The following is a 22044-nucleotide window of genomic DNA, read 5'->3' as shown; positions in this document are numbered from 1 at the left end:
AAATGAGTTTCTATTACAGGCATATTTAGCCACCGCTAGAATTTCAGTTCAGAACTCACTGGCCAGAAACTGGCACTCGTTTTCAGAATACCCCTAATCCACCTGTCTCTCGCTCTGTTCACAGGCTACAAGCAGAGGAGGAGAGAGGTGCTGGAGGAAGGATCTGGAACAGAAAACTGTGCCCATCTCCTGGAGTCAATGCCCTGTGAGGATCCGGTGTGCTTTTTGTGGCAGGTGCTGTTTGAGAGCGCTTGTGTGCCCAGCAAAGGGAACTGTGGAAATGGAACCAGGACTCAAACTGTGGCTTGCGTCAACTCACAAGGTATGCAGTCAAAATTTGTTTGAATTGTATCATATTATTATTTCAAGTTTTTGAATGAAGTCTTTTATGCTCAACAAGAAAAAAATATACTAAAAACAATAACATTGTAAAATATTACTACAATTTAAAATAACTCTTTTATTTTAAGCAATGTTTATATATTTCAGTTTATTCCAGTGATGGCAACAATATTATTATTGTTATTATTATTATATTACAGTTGTGCTGCTTAAAGGGATAGTTCACCCAAAAATGAAAATTCTGTCAGTAATTACCTTCATGTTGTTCCAACCCCGTAAGACTTTCGTTCATCTTTGGAACACAAATTACTGGCCAAAACTATTGGCCAGCATCACACACATGACAAGCGTCGGCCAATAGTGAGCCTACGTTCTGACGTACAACCCAGAAGCGCTGCGCTGTTACACTACGTGAATCACTCAGAGGCCCACACAAAAGAAAATGAATAGTTGAATAAAGTCGTTATTTTTGTTTTGTTTTTTTTGCGCACAAAAAGTATTCTCGTCACTTGATAAACTTATGGGTGGTGTAGTCACTTGGACTATTTTAAACATTGTCTTTACTAACTTTCTGGGCCGGCAAGTTTCAATTACATAGAAGCCTATGGAGGAGTGAGACAGCTCTCAGATAGCTCTCAAAAATATCTTAATTTGCGTTCCGAAGATGAACGAAAGTCTTACGGGGTTGGAACAACATGAGGGTGAGTAATTACTGACAGCATTTTCATTTTTGGGTGAACTAACCCTTTAATATGTCTATCTATTATAGAACTGAATTTTCTTTTGTGATATTATATATGTCTGTCATTTAATAATGACAATAATATTTAATAATAAATCCAAGGAAACCAAGGGCTTAAATAATACAGAGATAATACACAAAAAAAAAAAAAAAACTCATTGGACAAACTCAATTTAATTGAGGACAGGATTTCCATCCAATAAATTTGTGTAGCCCCAACTCATAAAAGACAAATTCATGCAATGAAATGGTCCAACTCAATTTGATCAAATACAGTTTAAATGAAATTGATACATTTTTATAAAATTACTTTTTATGCTTGTCAAACTTAAATCATTCAAAACATTAATTCATCATTATACACAATGTATATAATGAACAAATAAGAAAAGGCTGGTGTCACTTCTGACATTAGCATAGATCACTGAATGCCCAGAGACTATAGGCACCACTCTTCTGCATAATGGTAACCAAAAATTTCAAAAACATTACAGAAACTCCTCTAAATGTCGAACATAACTTAGAATTAAACACTAACATTAACAACATTTTCCCTTTACTGAAAAACTGAAATAACACTTTAATCCATAAATTTACTCTCCTGATACAGTCCCTTGCAAAGCATGCTGGGAACTACATATACACTGCCCAGTTAGTTATGTCAACAAAAATGATTAATTTAGTTTTAACACAAATGTATTAAGTAAACTTCAGTTTTAAATATATTAGGTTGATTGAACACAGTTTAATTAATTTATGACAATGTTAAACAAAAATCTTTTTACTTTAACTCATTTTAATTAAACTGAACAAGAGGCAAAAAAAAATAGTTGTTTTTTGAGTGATGCATGCACAGAAGGCACTCATCTTTCCTAAATCTAACTATGCATTTCTATGGCACCACTGTCAAGGCCTAAATGAATCTGCAGTGGTCAGGTGGCACATCAGTCACGTGGTACAAGTAGGAGCTCTTAGACAATTCCCATCTTACAAACTGCATGAGCTCTACGAGGACGTGAACGCTTTTTACAAGTTGAAATCACGTAATTGCAGTAATTACGACATGGCGTGAACGCACCTTTAAACTTAACCCTGGCAAGATCAATTTAGTATCAATTTAATGCATTCCAGCTGAATAAAAGTATTACAAAGGTATTTTTAATGTAAGAGCAGGTGTGGGCATTTGTAAATTGAATTTGTCTGGCTTCTGGTGCCATTCGCTTCGTTATTTTTAGCTGTACAAAACCGCTTATTATGCTGCTTAATATTGTAAACAGGTATTTCTTACCATATTGTTTTAAGGTATTGTCGTAAATATAAAAACACTGGTTTGTAGCGCAAATAGTTTTACAATTTACTGCACATTGATATACTTCTAGTTATTTCCCTACAGCAGCTGATGAATCAGAAGTCTCGCACATTCACCGAAAATAGCTTAATTCCGTGTTGCAAAATAAGGTGGATAGAGCCCACCCCAATTTTCTGTGATAAATTGGTCTCTAGATATGTGTGAAGTAAATTTTTCAATGTATATCTTTTTTGATTTTCATGGCCTTTTTATCGCCCACCAGGCAAAAATCATAAGTCTGATTGCTTAGAAAAAGAATGGCACACCTCTTATAAACAAGCACCTTGATTTGAGGTATCGTTCATGTCCGTAGTGCAAAGGATGCATGCTAGGTTGCACACCACAAGGTAATACATTGGTTTAGGGTGTTGAATAAAGCATAAGCAACAGAAATAGTGCTGTTTTAGCCAGCACTACTAATAAATTCATATCAAAAGGATTCTAATATCATCCCCAGCAAAAAAGATCACACTTCTTTTACAAAAGATAGTAATGCAAAGTTGTAAGCTAAAAAGTATCTAGTGTCTGGACAGAATTCTGGATGATTTCAAATAAAGAAAAGGCTTTTAAGAGCAGCCGGACACATCGACCCATGTCATGTCAATGTCACACTCTTTCATCAATGTATTACACTAGCTGATATTTGGCTTAAGAGCTGCCTGAAAGCGTTTCTCTCAGCAGCATGCTTTGGAGATCAGCTAGTGTGACCCATTTTAACCTGACTGTGTAATTTATGAGAAATGGCATAAAGATGAGAAATCGGGCATTGTGAACTTGATGAAGCCTAAGACCTTAATAGCCCATCTTTAAAACCTGCTAAATTAATTGGGGCTTTTTTGCATGTTTTATTATTATGTCATGTTCCTGAGGGGAGTGTTCCTAACACACAGGTCTGAGAGGTGTGGGATGTTTAAAACGGGACGTAATTAGAACCAGAGGTTTTTCTCATAATTCTTGATTCCAGTTGAAAACTCATTAGATGCGTGATTTTAAGTTAACTTCAGTGTCAAATACTCTTTCCCCGCAACTTAATTGATGAGCTAATTGAAGTAATTTGACACAGTCAGGTGTTTTGGGGATGAGGAAGAGCATCTTATTATTTTTTCATTTGTTAATTCATTATTTCACACTTGATGACTATAAAGGGCTTCTGTGTTATTATACAAATTTAGTTTGACCTCATTTTCAGAAGAGCAGCTCTCTCATTTGAATGCAATGTTGCTATGCAAAATTTAATTACCCCGTATTTGTAGGTAAAACAAATTTGTGTAGCAAAGAAGCAAGTAATCATCGTTAACAGCATCAAAATAGCTCTCTTGATTTTGATAATGTTGATGAGAAGTCTGGTAAAATTAACCGTGAAGTGGCTCAGGTGCTCTATTGTTTAACCTTTCTTCCCAGACCCAAGAAAGAGACTGACAGAGCAATGAAGCTTTTGGGCACGTGTTGTTTTCAATTCAGCTTTTTTGACTTCCTTTTACCGGAGTTAATTGGGCTCTGGAGGACAAGGCAATTCCTCTGTTCCTGCTTTATTTCCCAAGAATAAACATTGATGCATGAATATCAAAGCCTGTTCCACTCTGACCATGAGACAGGGAATTTTTTCTCTACCGTGATGTTGAGAGTGCTCCATTTTACTGGCCAGTTAAAGCTCATTGCGTAGTGATCTATATCCCTCTATTCGGTATTCAAGGGCAGGACTGAACTCTTTTTATAGCCTGGCAGCACTCTTAAGAGACACCTGTCATATAGTTCACAGCCTGATTGAAATCTCATCTCTAGAGTATAGAAACTCACACAACTGGACTTTTGACTATCTGCATTAAGTCTGGTCCATATTGCAGGTCATTTTGGATGATACGGAGCCCCTAAAGGGACATGGTTGTGAAAGAAATTTGTGATGGGAGAAAAAAAAAATATCGTTCTCTCGCAAAACTTTTGCTTTCCTTGCGTTCTCTCGCAAAACCTGTTGTGAGCTCGGACAAACACTTCCTGTTTAATGTCCCGCTGGCAGTGTTTCAAACAGCTCAGTACGTTAACAATGGAGCGGTTCATAGATTTCGAACTTGGACTCAAATATAAAGAAATGGGGTCAGTGCTAGGTCCAAAGAGTTCAGTAAAGTTGGCAATATATTTGCAGATTCAAACTTCCCAGAAAAATAACTTAAGAGCTAAATGACACCTATTTCCAATCATTGAAGCATAGACAACGAGCTACAGTACAACCCAATTTTCCTCAAAACGAGCTTTGTAATATAAATCCAAATCCACAAATCCGAAGTGACCGTCTGCAAAGTGCAAAACCCGAAAAGTGTTACTACAAAAATAGTCATTAACTTCAATGTTACACACTGTAGTGTCACCAAATTCAGTTTACACATCAATGGTCTACTGGTCATACTACAACACTCAGTTTGATAAAATGTGCTTTTGCACATATGGTGAACATACTCTGGGTTGGCTGAATTTACTCCCGGACGCGTTTTTGGAACCAGCATACCTAGAGTAAGCAAGGTTTGGGATAATCAACCAAGAGTTAACCTTGCCTTCCTGAATACCCCCTGGACTTCTGTTTTGACAGCAGTGTTGTTTTTGGCAGCCCTTTTAGTTTTAGTCTTAGTCTTTTGGACGAAAATGCTTTTTAGTTTTAGTCACATTTTAGTCACTTAAAAACGTAATAGTTTTAGTCAAGTTTTAGTCGACGAAAACAAAAAAAGGTTTTAGTCAAGTTTTAGTTGCCGAAAACGCAAAAAGGGTTTAATCAAGTTTGTCAATTTTAGGAAAAAAAAAAAAGTCTTTAAAAAATAGAGAAAATAAAATGCGGCTGTGTCAAAATTGGTATCGAAGTTCAAAAATAGAAAAGATATAAAAGTGCCACTTTGCAATCTGTTAAAAAAAAAGAAAAGAATAGAAATCCATTTGGCAAGACAGGTCTATTTATCCCTGCATTAGTGGCTGCAATGAGCCTGTTTTGAATTCCACAATTTCTCAAAAGTCATGCTCAATGTTCAGCTGAGATCTGTACTTTGTTTTCAGTGAAACTGAAACAGCTGAAAAGCCCATCTCACAGAGATATGATGTGGCAAAGGGAAGAAGAATGCACACAGCTCTCTGCCTTTAGCCTACTTAAAAACGTGATATATATATACATATATATATATATATATATATATATATATATATATATATATATATATTTATATATATATATTTTTTTTTAAATAGATAAAATAGACATAACATACTGTGTTGATATGGGATTAAATGATGGGTAGTGTATGGGCAGTGTATAAGAAATAAACTAATGATTAATTACTTTAATATTCCTTTGTTCCGATCAGAGCATGTGAGCGGAGACCGCATTTCTGAATATTCCTCCGCTCGCTCATTCAGCTCAGGGTCGCGCGCTCAACACAGAATGGCCTGCTGGTTCGAGAATATGTGGAATAAGAGCTGCCTCCGACTAAAGTTTTTATTCTAGTCGACTAGTAGTTGTTTATTTAAGCCATAGTGGACAAATCGCCCCTTTATATTAATTTAATTACAAAAATAGGCTATATTGATATTGATATTGAGCGTTATAGCCGCATGACCGCACGCATAAAGCTTGTCACAAAGAACCGGCAAAAGTAATGATTATGAATGTGTAAAAAAAATAGCAAGGAGACATTTAATTGTTTATTAATAAACTGGTGGTTTCGGGTTTCGCTGCAAAGATGAATTTGACGATGCGGACTCGGCATGAACGAATAAAGATAAAAAGGCATAAAACGGAAAATTTCCTCCCATTTGGAGGAGACCTGTCCCGCCAGTGGGGCGCGCCCCACACTTTGAGAACCGCTGGATTATACTGAAACTGAAAGTATGTCCATAAATCATCTCGTCGTTTCCGACCACCAAGCCCGTTTATTGGCTTCCCCGCCATGGTCCTTCGAAGATGTGTGGCGAGTGACTAGACGCAGCCGCAGGTGTGTTGTTGTGTGGAATCTGGTGCGCGCGCGGCATGGGTACCCAAAACAATGATAGGAAGCGGCAGCATTGCTGATACTTTTTTAGCTCAAAACAGACAGATTTCACGCAAAATAGGCAGAAATGACATGCATTGCGAACGTCAGACTTATAGTAATTTTCGTTCTGTCTCGTCTTGTCAACGAAAACTCGAAAACGTCTCGTCATGTTTTAGTCACCTTAGAGCTATTTTTAGCTAGTCATCGTCGCGATATCGTCATAAAAAAAAAAGTGCGTCAACGAAATCATTTCGTTATCGTCATCGTTGACGAAAACAACATTGTTTGACAGCGACAGCGCCTGTAGCTCCCATTCTACTTCTCATTAGTTCACTACTGTCTTTCTTTAAAGTCACTGTAAAGGCAATTCTAAAAAAAATTCTAAGCACATTATAAATGTTACAAATGTATTGCTAAAACATATTACAAAGACTGTGAAGTACTGAATTGTGGAGTAAGACCGTTAAACAGTTTTTCACCATTGCTGTGTTCCGGATTTTTGGGGCGGGGCTAAAACGGGGGCTCGATGACGCATTGGAGCCCCTGAGCTCCTGGACACACCCCTACTTGATGACGCACTGGAGCCCTTGAGGCTGGCCCCTCCCCTAACAATAGGCAGTAGAGCACAGCTAGCAGTTTGCTAGCTAGCTATGCCTTCGTCACAGAAATGCGTACTACCTGGATGCGATCAAGTACAAAACAGATCGGTGTCCTTATTTAATTTTCCGAAAAACGATCACATCAAGAAGAGGTTGATTCATTTTGTGAAGAGCCACCTTGATGGAGAGCTGAGGTTCACCGCCAAAACCCACCTCTGTAGTGATCATTTTACACTGGATAGTTTTATAAACTTTCGTCGGAGACAACTGGGATTCGCTGATAATCCGCTGTTACTGGTGAATGGGGCCGAACCGACTATCTCCCGCCTCGGCCTTCATCTCCCCGTCCCGAAAGCAGTATCAGCTAATATCAGCGTCGGCAGCTTTCCTGCGAGTGGGCGTGGTTTCAGCGCAGCCAGCGGACACGCCCCCAGCGTTTGAGAGCAGAGAACATTGCTCATTTTTTCAAGATTTTTATAGCTTTTTTTATTTACTTGGCGGCTTTTTTTATCATTCAAATTTGGCTGGGCTAGTAACACATTTTTCTTTGGTGTGACAAACTCAGAACACATACTTAATTTTGATTTTACAGGGACTTTAACAGTTTAGTTTTTCCCTTCCCAAGTAAGTAATTTATTACTTCATGTATATATATTTTTTTTTTTTTTCTGGTAAACAAGCAAAAATATGTGCAAGCTTATGCAGAAAATTATATTAACCAACATGGGGTTTTCAGTATGCGAAGAATGAACAACTTGAACTGTCCAGGACGTCGATCTCGTAGATGCACAGAAGTATGGAATTACTCCAGGGAACGGAATAAAAAAGACAGTGATTTTATAATGACTACGGCAAAGCATTCTGTCAAAGAATGTCCCGTTTCAGTGGAATTAAATAATGTTTCAGCTCCTGGTGCTGCAATAACCTCCCTGTGTGAACTTCTCTATATGTCCAGACCCTTAGTTCTCCAGTAGCTAACCCACGCTGTGGGCAGTCTAATAAGGGTTCTTGTCAGTGAGAATGTCTGAATATCAGCTCCAGGTGTTTCTGCTTGCCAGTTTCTCTTAAGTGTTCAACTCCGTCGGGCAAACGAGGAGTGGCAGTTTCCATCTCTGGACTCTGTAGCAATTCCACATTTCCTTAAAGGAATTCAAATAGACTAGCGAAGTCCTCTGAGAAACAGAATTTGTTCATTATTTTCACAGCACTTCAGGTTCAGTGTGCAGCCCCCGTGTTCATTTAGTCTGATGACAGAAGCTCTATTACACCAGGGTGTGAAGTGAAAAAAAGTCATAAATAAAGCAATTCCTCTGGCAGCTGTGAATGTTTTACTGCATTCTATTATAAATGCTTTTATTTATTTTTCACTTTACTTAACATTTCATACCTCCAGCTTCACAGTGCTGATGGCAGTGGGGTGTGATGTCACATCTGAAGTTCTGCAGCATTTAGAGCTCATGTGTCAGTCAACACGGTTCAGCTGAGGGCTATCTCTAAAGCAGCACATTGAAGAAGTCAGTCATTTAACTTTGTGTCAAATGCATTGAATCCTGTTGACGCGGTTGTAATTTATGCTGGTTTATGACCTCAGCGTTGTAGCTCTCCAGCACTGCCAGAAATCCACAGAACACAGTGTCAATATAATATAAGGACCAAGGTCACCTTTTTTTTCTTTTCTTTTTCCCCCTTAAATTTACAGCAGACCAGAATCGTCGTGACCTCTGGCTAATCAACAGGGGAATCTCAGTGTAATTATAGCTAACGTCATACCCAGCACCACTGGAATCGATACATATAAGGCTAAATCAGCGACTGTAGATAAATGTGAGAAAATCAAATACAAAATTGTGAAACGTTCGAGTTGCTATTATCTCACCCTTTTTATGTTGTTTTCTGGCTGAGGTCTTAGTATTAATGAAATGTTTTCACCTATTTGCAGTGCAGAGCAATGCCTTTCCCAAGTTATTACTAGCTGTTAACATACAGTATTAATGGATGCAATTTATTAAATGTTTAATCACTGTAAAAAAATTATATGATCAATAAGTTGACAACGTATGCTTTTATATTGCTTTAACTCATCAAAATAAGTTAAGATTCAACTCATCTTAAGTCGGTTTAATGTCATTTAAGTTGAAATGACTTAAACATCCAAGTTAATTGTACTTAAAATGCCATTTTTATGTCAACACATTTTATTCAGTTCCCTTTCGAGGGAACTCGCGATGCGTCACTTGACGCTTTGGGAACGCCCCCAGCGTGAATGCGTCTGAGCACCAATGTCAACTAGTCCAATGGAAAGAATGAGCGTCACGGGCGGGTGACGTCATGACCAGGAAGGCATAAGAGCACATCCGGTGAAACGCGGCATTAGCTTCTGTGTCTCAGCAAGCGATCTGTGTTACTCTGTCTCTGTCTATTTATTGTTGTCTGTTCGATATTATTGGGAAGAGTTATGGCGAAACAACTTTACAAACTCTGTGCTTCTCCCTGCCCGCGTTATTTAACGGGTGGGGACACACACGAGCTTTGTGTAGTTTGTTTGGGAGTGGAACTTTTCGAGGAAAGTGGCCAGGCTCGCGATCCTCGGGGTGCAGGACACGCGTCTGCCGAGGCAGCGCGGAGAATACATTCCTGTGGATCGCGAATAGGATCTCGTTACGGGGTTGGAGACGGGTCCGCGGATCTTATCTCCTCCCTTTCCACGAGGGATCCAGTGCTCTCTCTCCGGTCTCGGAAGCCCGCGCTGCGGTCTCTTCCGCCCGGGGAGAGAAATCAATGCTTCAGTGCTCTACCTCCGAGGAGGTAGATGTGCTGGGCATTGAAAGTGTACACAATCATGGGGGAAGTGGATTTGCCATCTCTTCCCCAGCGTATGAGAATTATATATAGCCTATATATATATATATATATATATATATGATAGTTTATATATTATATATAAAATAAAGTGTATATATATAAAGAATGTATATAAAAAATATATATATATAATAATAAGCTGGTGGAGGTGTTTACTAAGGCTGTAGATAAATTAAATATTTAATGGCCAACAGAAATAAGGGGGCACTCGTCCTTAAAATAAATTGTACGAGTTTCCTTCCCTCTATTTTTCCACCTCCATCACGGGGCCTTCCATTTTTCCCGATCTGCACAACGAGCTGTCTAGATCATGGAAAAAGCCTTACTCATTTTTTAGCCCCATATTCATGTATATTCAGATATTTGGGGGTTAAGAGAGTATGGCTATGGGGCAAACACCCGGGTAGAACAGACACTTGCGAGCTATGTCTCCCGGTTCAGTATCGTCCCTGAAGGCGTCGGCTTCTCTCACTAAACCATTAAAGAAAACTATTTTTTAATCTAGTGGGAAAAGCATATATGGCAGTGGGTCTAGCACGAGCCTGCTTGCACACTATAGCAGTGCTGCAAGCATATCAGGCTGACCTGCTGTGGTATTTGGCAGAAGTGAGGGAGTTTGGCCCGATGGGGTTTGAGAACTCCGTCGGGCCTCAGATTTATCTCTCAGGGATGGCAGCCAAAGAAATGTGGTCACTGAGAGACACCTCTGGCTCAATTTGATGGGAATCATGGAGAAAGATACAATAATAATAATAACTTTAATTTGGTATAGCGCTTTTAAAAGTTAATTCTCAGAGCGCTTAACATAGACAATAGATAAAATAAGCATGACATACAAACTATTACAGTACATGCATACAAACAATGTTATAAATCTAAAAAAATTAAAATCAATAAACAAAACATAAATTAAACAAAACCATAAAATATATTACATGGAGAACCACAACAATCATGTTTCACCCAAAAGCTTCTTTAAAATAATAAGTTTTAAGGGATGACTTAAACAATTTCAGAGATGGAGGACTTCGAATTTGTGAGGGCAGTGAATTCCATACCTTTGGGGCAACCGAAGAAAACGCCCTGTCACCCATAGTTTTCAGGCGCGTTACCGGAACAACTAAAAGACCAGCATCGGCTGAGCGAAGATTACGTGTCGGAACGTAGGGTACTAAAAGATCAGAAAGATATTGCGGAGCAAGTCCATTTAACGCCTTGTAGGTCAACATAAGAATTTTAAAATCAACACGAAATTTAACAGGCAGCCAATGCAATGTCTCTAAAACAGGTTTTATATGGTCTCTTTTTCTGGTCCTGGTCAGAATACGTGCAGCAGAATTTTGTACCCACTGAAGTCTGTGCAGAATAGATTTCGATGCTCCCGCCAACAAGGCATTACAATAATCAATCCTTGAAAAAACCAGAGTATTAATAAATTTTTCTGCTACAGAGAAGGGCAGCATGGGTCGCAATTTAGATATATTTCTAAGGTGAAAAAATGAGACTTTAACAGTATTACGTACATACAGGTCAAATGTTAAATTAGAATCAAAAATGACTCCCAAGTTTTTTAATTTAGATTTGAACTGTATATCAGAGCCGTCCACATTTAAAGCTACAGATTTCACACTACGTAACTGGTGAGACGAACCAATAAGCATCACTTCAGTTTTATCGCTATTTAGACATAGATAATTAACAGACATCCAATTTTTGATTTCTGCAATACAGTTAGAAAGGTGAGTAACAGCGACATTAACATCAGGCTTTGAGTGAATGTATATCTGGGTGTCATCAGCATATAAATGAAAATCGAGATCAAGAGACCTCAAAAGTTGGCCAAGTGGAAAAATATATAGACTAAAAAGTAAAGGACCTAAAATTGAACCCTGAGGTACACCATATTTTACCATACTATCCTCCGATCTACAACCACCCAGCACAACAAATTGTTTGCGATCTGAGAGATAAGACCTAAACCAGCTCAGAGCAGAGTCAGATACACCAAAGACAGACTCCAGGCGGGAAAGTAAAATACAGTGATCAATAGTGTCGAAAGCAGAGCTGAGATCAAGCAGGATCAGTATTGATAAACATCCAGAATCAGAAGCCATCAGTAAATCATTTGTGACTTTAACTAATGCTGTCTCAGTGCTATGCATTTTACGGAAACCAGATTGAAGTGACTCAAAGAGTTCATTAACAGATAGATGAGATAACAATTGTGTTGCAACAATCCGTTCTAAGACTTTAGCAATAAAAGGGAGATTAGAGATCGGACGAAAATTTCCCAAATTCTCAAAGTCACGGCTATTTGTTTTTGGAACCGGGGTTACAGCTGCAATTTTAAGTGCAGATGGCACAACACCAGAAAACAAAGAGTCATTTATGATACTCAGGAGAGGCAAGCACAATGAGGAAAAACATGACTGAAACAACCTAGCTGGTATGGGGTCAACATGTGAGGTGGTAGCATTCATCTTTAAAACCACATTACACAAGGATTGCGAATCTAACAGCATGAATTCTGAAAGATAAACACCAGAAAATTCTATGCTATTTAATTTTGAGGTAGCAATTGTTTTTGTAGTAGTAATCCGATCTCTTATTCCCTCGATCTTATTACCAAAAAACATAAGAAACTTGTTGCACAATTGAACAGAAGAAGAGACATTGAAATTATTATTTCTATTTAAAAGATTGTTGATTGAATTAAACAACCTTTTAGGGTTATCTTGATCACCTGCAATAATCTGACAAAAATGAGCAGACCTTATAGATACCATTTCAGTCCTATATTCACCCAAGCTTTCTTTCCAAGCCTGATGATACACAGTTAAACCAGTGGAGCGCCATCTGCGCTTCATTTTGCGACATTGAGTTTTCATTGCACGTAGATCGTCATTATACCACGGAGCAGATCGTTTAAAAGATACAGCACGTGACTTCAAAGGAGCAAAGGTGTCCAGACCAGATGAAAGAATTTTGTGCAGCATATTTACTTTGTCTTCCAATGCATCAGATGGTAAGATACAGCTAGTAGCAGAGTAAATAAAATCAGAGAAGTCAGTGGGCACAATAGATCTCCACTTACGGTAATGAATAATACGGGAAGTGGCAGCAAGTATAACAGGTAGCTCCAAATTGAATAGTATAGCTAAGTGATCAGATAACCCAAAGTCAGATACAGACAACCTAGACACAAGTGTATCATTTTGAATCACAAGATCTAAAATGTGGCCTTTGTTATGCGTGGGACAATCCACAACTTGGTATAGCTCAAAGCACTCTAATAAAGATGTAAAATCTTTTGTTGATGAAATGTCTTTTTTGTCCATGTGAATATTAAAATCACCAAGAATTAGAATTTTCTGATATTTTAAAACCAACACAGATATTAATTCAGCAAAGTCAGATGTAAATTCTTTGTTACATTTGGGAGGTCTATACACAGCCACAATGACCATAGATGATGAAACAGAGACACTCAAGGCAAGCCATTCAAATGAGGTAAAGGAAGGAATATCCACAGAAGATAGTCCCAGTAGCTGTTTGTACAGAACAATGATACCACCTCCTCTACCCGTTGAACGCGGGAGATCACATAATCCATATCCCTCAGGAGTCAGTTCATTGAAAAGTAGTCCATCAGACTCTTTATGCCAAGTTTCCGTTAAGCAAATGAGATCCCAGTTTTGATCCATAATTAGATCACATACAGTCAGGGCTTTGTTATTGATCGAGCGCACATTTATCAGTGCACTTTTCAGCAATCGCACCGGAACGGCCGAGCCAGATGTAGCCTCCTCACGTAAAACTGACAAATTATTTAAATCAGCCCTCGTCGGTCTCCATGACATTTTCAGTGATTTACGTAAGGCTATCGGATGAAATACATTTTCTTGAGACGAACCCAGATACCCACAACGTGATGATCGATGTAGATAACGTTTTGGTCGAAAAATTCCATAGGTATTGCAAAGTGCGCGAGGTTCAGACCCCAAAGCATGTTTTCCATTAAGGTTCAGCAACTGGCGAAAAGTGTACCTTATGGCCATTGTAGAGGAGTCCACGCGAATAACAGCATCACAATTTTGTAAGTCCTGGGTCACACCGCTATTGGTGATTAATGATCTGCAAACATCCAGAGATAGCAGCAGTAGTCCAATGACTGTTACACGATTCCACATCACGATGGAAAACATGAGTGGTATGTATTAAAGCATTAAAAACAAATGTTTTGACGGGAGAAAGGAGCGGCAGCCAAACGCGCCAGCGTTCCCTTTTCAACCGGGAGTAGTTTACTTGTTAGAGTAGTCAAGATAATCTCTCCCTCGCTATGTCCAACCCACTGGGGCTGCTGGGCGTGAGCAGCTCCAGCCGGCTAGTTTCTCATACACAACACAGCAGCCAAAGCCTTCAAAGCAGAAGCCGGATCCGAGGACCGTTCTTCATGCTGAGAAGGCTGCGGCTCAAAAGAAAAGGTCTGGCGCCACGGCGTCAGACCGGTGAGGGCAGCCCCAACCGGGGTGGAATGGTGTACACCTCATTATACGGTGCCCTTTCCATCTCTGTGCCCTCAGGGGACCGTTCTGCCAACCCCGCCACCCTTGGTGCTTCGGGGCGCAGCGTTCTCCAGCGAGCTTCTGGCGCAGCGTCAACTCGACATTGCGTCGGACTCGCGCCCTCTGAGGGGGGTTCGAAAACAGTCAGTTCGGGTGGTTCCTGCCAGTATGTTTCAGGTCCCCGAACTGGCTGTATTTATTACACCAGAGGCCAGCCTCGAGGGGCTGGTTCCCTTGGTAGATTTTCTGGCAGCGCGGAAGCTACTGCCAAATATATCTCTATGGGTAATGGTAATCTCTCTGGTAATGGAGCAAGGGGTAAAGGCCCTGTTAGCAAAGAAAGCTATAGAGCAGGTGTACTCACCCGACATTGCGTCGGGTCTTTACAGTCGTTATCTCATTGTTCCAAAAAAGGATGGAGAGCAGCGCCACATACTAGATCTTCGTCTGTTGGAGTGTTTGGTGCTGGAACTCAAGTCCAAGATGCTGACACTCAAACAGATCGTGACTCAAATCAGATCCGAGGACTGGTTTGTCACGATAGATCTAAAAGACGTATACTTCCATATCTCCATCCTCCCTCAGCACAGGAGGTTCCTGAGGTTTTCTTTGGGGCAAAGAACACCAGTATCAGGCACTTCCTTTCGGTCTAGCTCTATCACCCCGCACATTCACGAAGTGTATAGACGCAGCTCTGGCCCCGCCAGGCTGCAGTGTATACGCATTCTGAATTGCATAGATGACTGGCTGATTCTAGCGGAATCAGAACAGTTAGCGGTTCGGCACCGAGGTGTCGTTCTCGCTCATATGCAGATGTTGGGGTTGAGGCTCAATGCCAAGAAGAGTGTGCTTTTTCCAGTACAGAGAACCACTTTCCTTGGTGTGGTATGGGATTCAGTGACGATGCGGGCCACTCTGTCGCCCGTTCGTGTAGCTGCTATCCTAACAGCCACAAAAGAGCTGAGGCTAGGCCAGTCACGCACTGTAAAACAGTTCGAGAGACTGTTGGGTCTTGTGGCAGTAGCGTCCAACGGGATACCTTTTGGCCTGCTGTACATGAGACCTTTGCAGTGGTGGCGCAGGACCAGAGGGTTCTCCCCGAGGGAAAACCCACTTCGTATGATCAAGATCACGCGGCCGTGCCTTCGTGCCTTGGTTATATGGAGGAAACACTGGTTCTTAACCCAGGGTTCGGTGTTGGGAGCTCTTTGCCATCGAGTTGCTATCTCGACAGATGCTTCCCTCACCGGCTGGGGAGCGGTATTGGAAGGCCGCTCAGCTCAGGGCTTGGGAGGAGTCATCATCTCGCTTGGCACATGAATTGCCTAGAGATGATGGTCGTCTTCAATGCGTTGAGACATCTCCTCCCAGACCTGAGGGGCCATCATGTGTTGTTCTGAAACAGTGACTGTTAGGCCTCAGGGCAGCAGCGTTCAATGTGATACCCTTTGACCTGCTGTACGTGAGACCTTTACAGTGGTGGCTCAGGACCAGAGGGTTCTCCCTGAGGGGAAACCCACTCCGTACGATCAAGATCACGCGGCAGTATCCCCGCGCCTTGGTTATATGGAGGAAACTCTGGTTCTTGACCCACAGACAACACGTTGGTGGCCTATTATTTTGGTCCCTCAGGAAATTACGCTGTCTGAGGGCAGTGTATATTCCAGGGGGGCCAGAATATTGGAGCAGACACCCTGTCGAGGCAGGGGCTGAGGCCAGGGGACTCCACCCCGAGGCGGTGGAGCAAATATGGGAGTTTTATGGCCAGGCAGAAGTGGATTTGTTCTCGTCTCAGCATACGACGCACTGTCCACTCTGGTTATCCCTCACTCAACCAGTCCCCTCGGGGCTGGTTGCTATGGTGCAGACGTGGCTGAGGCTACGTCTGTACGCATTTCCCCCTGTTGCTCTGCTCCCAGGAGTTCTGGAGTGATTCCGCCAGGATGGAATAAGCCTATTTAGTAGCACCACCCTGGCCGAGCTGAATTTGGTTTGCGGACCTAATTTTTCTCCTCGACGGACCTCCCTTGGAGGTCCCGATCAGGAGAGACCTTCCGTCTCAGGCAGGGGATGCAATATTGCACCCCCGGCAGGGGATTTGGAAACTGTGGGTTTGGCCTCTGAGGGGGCCCAACTCATAGAGAGTGGTCTCTCAACCGAGGTTGTTGAGACCATTCTAAGCTCCAGTGCTCCCGCTACGAGGAAACTATATTCACTATTTCGAGAGTTTTTCACTTCTTGGTGTTACCAGCGTCAGTGGGATCCGGTTAACTGTTCAGTAAACACAGTATTCGAGTTTCTGCAAGAACGCTTTGTATCAGGTCTATGTCCTTCCACGCTTAAGGTATACGTGGCGGCCATTGCGGCTTTCCACGCCCTGGTGGGTAGTACATTTTTGGGTCGAGACCCCCTGATCACTCGTTTCCTTCGTGGCACTTTGAGGCTGAGGCCTGCAACTTGCACTAGGGTGCTGGCTTGGGACCTTGCAATAGTTCTAGAAGGCCTATCTGGGGCTCCCTTCGAGCCCTTAGATTTGGTCTCAGAGAAGTTCCTTTCTTTTAAGACTATTTTCTGCTAGCTATTTCGTTCCTATTAGAGTCAGACCTTCAGGCCCTTTCGGTCCCCACCTGCCTTGAGTGCACCGGGGATGGCCAAGGCATTCTTACCCGAAACATGGATATGTTCCAAAGGTGCCTACCATTATTCCGAGGCCTATTGTGCTGCAGGTTTCTGTCCTCCTTTTACATCTGCGGACCAGGAAAGGCTGAACCTCTTGTGTCCAGTGCGAGCACTGGATACTTATGTTCATCGGACATCTTCAATGAGGAAGTCCGACCAGCTATTTATTTGTTTTGGATCACCTAAGAAGGGTCTTCCTGCTTCTAAACAGACGGTTAGTAAGTGGATAGTCGAGGCTATTTCACTTGCATACGAGTACTCTGACCATCCGTGTCCCTTGGTGGTCAGAGCTTGCTCAACAAGGGGTATGGAGGCCTCTAAAGCCTTGTTATTTGGGGTTTCTCTCCAAGACGTTTGTGATGCGGCAGGCTGGTCTTCACCGCTCACATTCGTCAGGTTTTACAGTTTGGACCTGGATGCTGCCTCAGGTGCTTAGTGCTTAGTTCCAACAGACTGACACTCAGGTACTTGGAATTCTGGCGTTTTGGGTATTCTCGTTCCCAAAGCGTCAAGTGACGCATCGCGAGTTCCCTCGAAAGGGAACGTCTCAGGTTACTACTGTAACCATAGTTCCCTGAGAAAGGGAACGAGACGATGCGTCACCCTGCCATACTTCCTGCATCCCTGTGATCGGCTTGCTTCGACTTTTTGAAGCTAATGCCGCGTTTCACCGGATGTGCTCTTATGCCTTCCTGGTCATGACGTCACCCGCCCGTGACGCTCATTCTTTCCATTGGACTAGTTGACATTGGTGCTCAGACGCATTCACGCTGGGGGCGTTCCCAAAGCGTCAAGTGACGCATCGTCTCGTTCCCTTTCTCAGGGAACTATGGTTACAGTAGTAACCTGAGACGTTTTACATTATATAACGTTTACATTATAACTGAAAAAAATATTGTATTTTGTACAGCCCAGATGTGATGTTTAACAAAAGTTGGATGCTGGTGAAATTTTAAGTAAATCAGTGGCAAAAATATTTTGCATACGTGTATGTCCATAAAGTGTGGGGAAAGTTATTGAATTATCAGAGATTTGCATTTCTATATTGTGTTTTGATTCTGTTTAATTCTGAGAAGAGCAATATGTTTGTTGTGAAGTGAGACAAAAAACAAACAAAAAAAGATATACAGTAGACTTATATTCCGGTATGAGTTTCCCACACAAATTGACAATTTTAATTATTTAGGAACTGAATGTGTAAACTCAACAAATTCAGATGAATCCAGTATTGAGAATCGAACCCGCAACCAGTCTGACTCTCTAACCATCAGGCCACATGCATCCTCATGTTTAATGCATCCTTACTGACCCCAAACCTAATATGTATATTTATATATTGATTTATAATAAATACATTTTCAATTGTCAGCAGGCAGCACCCACACACTAGCACAGATGCACCATCATACTGTAGTGTTTTATAGGACTTGGAACCCCTGAGATTAGTTGATATTCTCATTCTCTATCAGTCCCATCAAACATGCTTTAGTCATTTCTGCCGTTAAAATGCTAATAACATCTGCCAGGTAGTCAGGTGAGGTGACAGGATGATGTGCTGGTCAATAAGAACTGTAATCTATGCAGCAGATTAGAGGTTTGCCGCTGTGTGGTCTGTCCCAATAAGGCCATTTATCTCCTCTGAGCGTAGTGTAATTAGGGATGCGTTTGATGGATTTCACAACATCTTGCCCTCCTCCTCCCAGAGTTGACAGAAAACATGTGGCACTTCATCTTTTCCAGTGCTGGTAAAGATTACAGCTTCTATTACCTTCAAAAAATGGTCTACCAATTAACCAAAAGTAATAGCAGTTGAATGGACATGCTAATAAAAGCCTGTGCATCTGCTCTCAGCAGTCATGTCCAGCATGTAAGAGTATCAATTAGACAGTGGTCAATGAAAAGAGCTTATTCCCAGAGATAACGCTTGCTGTTCCGAATGGACCCAATTGTCCTGAGCTTTTAGATGGTAGACTATACAACCTTGAAACTTGTAAGAAGATAAAAGTGAAATTAATTTAATATTGTTCTTTAGTACGTAGGACATTTATTACCTATGTAAGAGAGAGAAAAAAGGATTCAGACATTTTGAAAAATGAGAAAAGTGGCCTACTCAAGTATGTCATTTTGTGATTGCGTGATTCATGAGCATAATGATAATGAAAGGTAAAGTGCTGAGGTGTATATGTGTGTTTGGATCTTTTAACAGTCTGTGGTTTGGGTCATACTTACCTGCCTTGCTTTTCACGACACATTTTCCAGAACAATAAAATTAATATACAATCTGTTGAAATTTGATGGAAATTCGAGACCTCCAAACAATCACTGATACGTTTTTCTTTTTCTTTTCTTTTTTCTTTTTTGCTGCAAGAAATGAATACTTTTATTCAGCAAAGATTAAATTGATGCAAAAGAACTCAAACGAATCCCATCCAAATAGGGTTTAAGGACACTTAAGACAGTCACGAGTTAAGACACTTGATTGGGGACACCATCATCCAAAAGTGAGCAGCTACAGTGCACTTCGTTTCAGCAGGAAACACATTAGTTACACTAACAGCTCTGTTTGACTTACTGGAGCACTGACCCTTGCAGCGTCAGTAAGAATCATCTGCATCACAGATGTCGGCGTGTGCCCGTGGGCAAGCTGGCACTGATTGCTCTTTGAGTGGGGGAGACGGCGCACACAAATTTAACTTTGTACAGCTTTTTGGCTGTCACTAGTGATGTGTCAGGCACAGCGCTAAATTATGAGTCTTGCAACTTAGCTGACATGATTGAGTGCATGGATGCAATTTCACTGTGGGTGGCCACAAAACACTGTATCACGCTGTTTCTTCGCTCTGAGCTTAATTGCATCCCACAATTGAATGTTCAAGCTTTCAAATAAAGGTTAAACTTAACATTTAAACTCTGAAATGGCAATGATAACACTGGTCAGTCTGAAGGAGCAAGTTAGAGGGGAAACACAGTACTTGGACTTGCATGCCATTGTGATATTAAATATTTGAGAGTGAGTTCCCAGCGATAAACACCCATATATTAATAATTCAGGAAGGACCTGGAGCTGAGATCCATTTACAGTTTCCCCACACATGGCATGTGCTTTCTGCTTTTCAGGCATTCCTCACTCAGCCTGTTCTAATGCAGGGTAGACACACAACCCACATTTTTCCATTTAACTTTTTATGATACGAGAATGACTGGCAGCTGTGTTTGGGTTGTTGAGCAGTGAAAATTACAGCTACTCTCTCTTAAATCCATCTATACAGAAGAGTACCTGTTTCATGCCGATGTTAGATGATAATGAGGTTTAGAGCTTCTACTCTATAGTTGATGGCCACTTATAGTTTAGTGCATCTGTATGAAGAAATTATTGTGTAAATCTACAAAAGCTGATTTGTGGTGAATTGAAATACGGTGTATTTAACACAAGGCAACATTTCATTAGGCCATCATGTTTTCAAGTAAAAATTATCTGAATATCCTTAACTAAATAAAGAAAATATATATATTTTTTTGTTGTTGTTTTTACTTCACAAATGTTTCAAGTTATACACTGTCCAACAGCGCCACTAGCAGGTAAAGTTACAGTGGGACGCCTCATCTCCTGTGCTTCCCCTGAGCCCATTGACTTTTGAATAGACCCCCTAACATTTGCGGTGGGTTTGATGGGGGTAATTGAGAATAAATGGGGGAAAGTAACGTTAGAGGAGGCAATATATCCATCGGACTTTATTTGGATATGATTGGTTCATGCGATAAATCCCTCCTCATGTTTACATCCGCGTTCCACGCGCCATTCTGAATGGACAAAATGTTGGCATTAATGGGAAGACTTATTAAAAAGTAAGTCAACAACTCAGCCACTTAGATATCTGCTTTGTCACGTCAAAATCAAGCTTGAAAATGCCCGAAAACATAATGACTGTGGGGGGTTTTAATGAGAAATCAGCTTGGTGAAATTAAAGATACTTCGGGTCTGTGACAGACAGTGTTGTTTACCAAGCTTGGTGACTGATGGTCCGAAAATAAGTTGACTATTAAAAAGAACAGCTGAACATCAACACACAAGTAAAATATATTGTTTAAATTGCTACTGCGTTTAGTTATTATTTTTGGAATAAATGTAAAAATGCTTAAAACACTAACTTGATGAGATTTATACTTGGTTTTAATAAATAGAACAATAAATAAAAATAGAATAGTGCAGCCTGGTCCACTGATACAAGACAGGATGGATCCATGCTGTCATGTTATTTACAGCTGAATTTCGCAGCAGAAATCAAGACTCATCAGACCAGGCAACGTTTTTACAATCTTCTTATTGTCCAATTTTGATGAGCCAGGAGTGGCACCCAGTGTGGCCTTCTGCTGCTGTAGCCCATCTGCTTCAAGGTTTGACGTGTTGTGCGTTCAGAGATGCTCTTCTGCAGACCTGTAACAAGTTATTTGAGTTACTGTTGTCTTTCTATCAACTCTAACCAGTCTGGCCATTCTCCACTGACCTCTGGCGACAAGGAATTTTCACACACAGAACTGCTGCTTACTGGATATTTTCTCGTTTTCAGACCATTCTCTGTAAACCCTAGAGATTGGTTGTCTGTGAAAATTAGAGTATCAGCAGTTTCTGAAATACTCAGACCAGCCTGTCTGGGACCAACAACCATGCCATGGTCAAAGTTTAACTTTCTTCCACATTCTGATGCTCAGTTTGAACTTGAGCAGATTGTCTTGACCATAGCTGCGTCCGAAATCGCGTTCTGTCTGAGTAGGCACGACATTTGAATTTGAACTTACTTTGCGTAATGCGGATGTAATACATCTGCCATGTTATTATCGTGTGATACCAGCGTCAGTTGTGTCCCTTCACCTCCATTCATAAATCCTCTCCCGTGGCCTC

The 22044-nt window shown here is 41.0% G+C and overlaps 1 protein-coding gene across 2 annotated transcripts in view; it reads left to right on the top strand.

The window, feature by feature from the left end:
* Positions 1 to 22044, top strand: part of thsd7ba (thrombospondin, type I, domain containing 7Ba) — a 281426-nt gene that overhangs the window by 132746 nt on the left and 126636 nt on the right. For both annotated transcript variants that reach the window (XM_056241724.1, XM_056241715.1), the window contains exon 8: positions 125 to 322. In XM_056241724.1, coding sequence (XP_056097699.1) covers positions 125 to 322 — 198 coding nt within the window. The remainder of the gene's footprint in view (positions 1 to 124; positions 323 to 22044) is intronic.

Source organism: Rhinichthys klamathensis, unplaced genomic scaffold (genome assembly GCF_029890125.1).
Source record: "Rhinichthys klamathensis goyatoka isolate OS25496 unplaced genomic scaffold, OSU_Roscu_1.1 h1tg000021l_1, whole genome shotgun sequence".
Taxonomy (NCBI): domain Eukaryota; kingdom Metazoa; phylum Chordata; class Actinopteri; order Cypriniformes; family Leuciscidae; genus Rhinichthys; species Rhinichthys klamathensis.
Note: the sequence above shows the minus strand (reverse complement) of the source record. Positions and strands in the feature narration are given on the sequence as shown.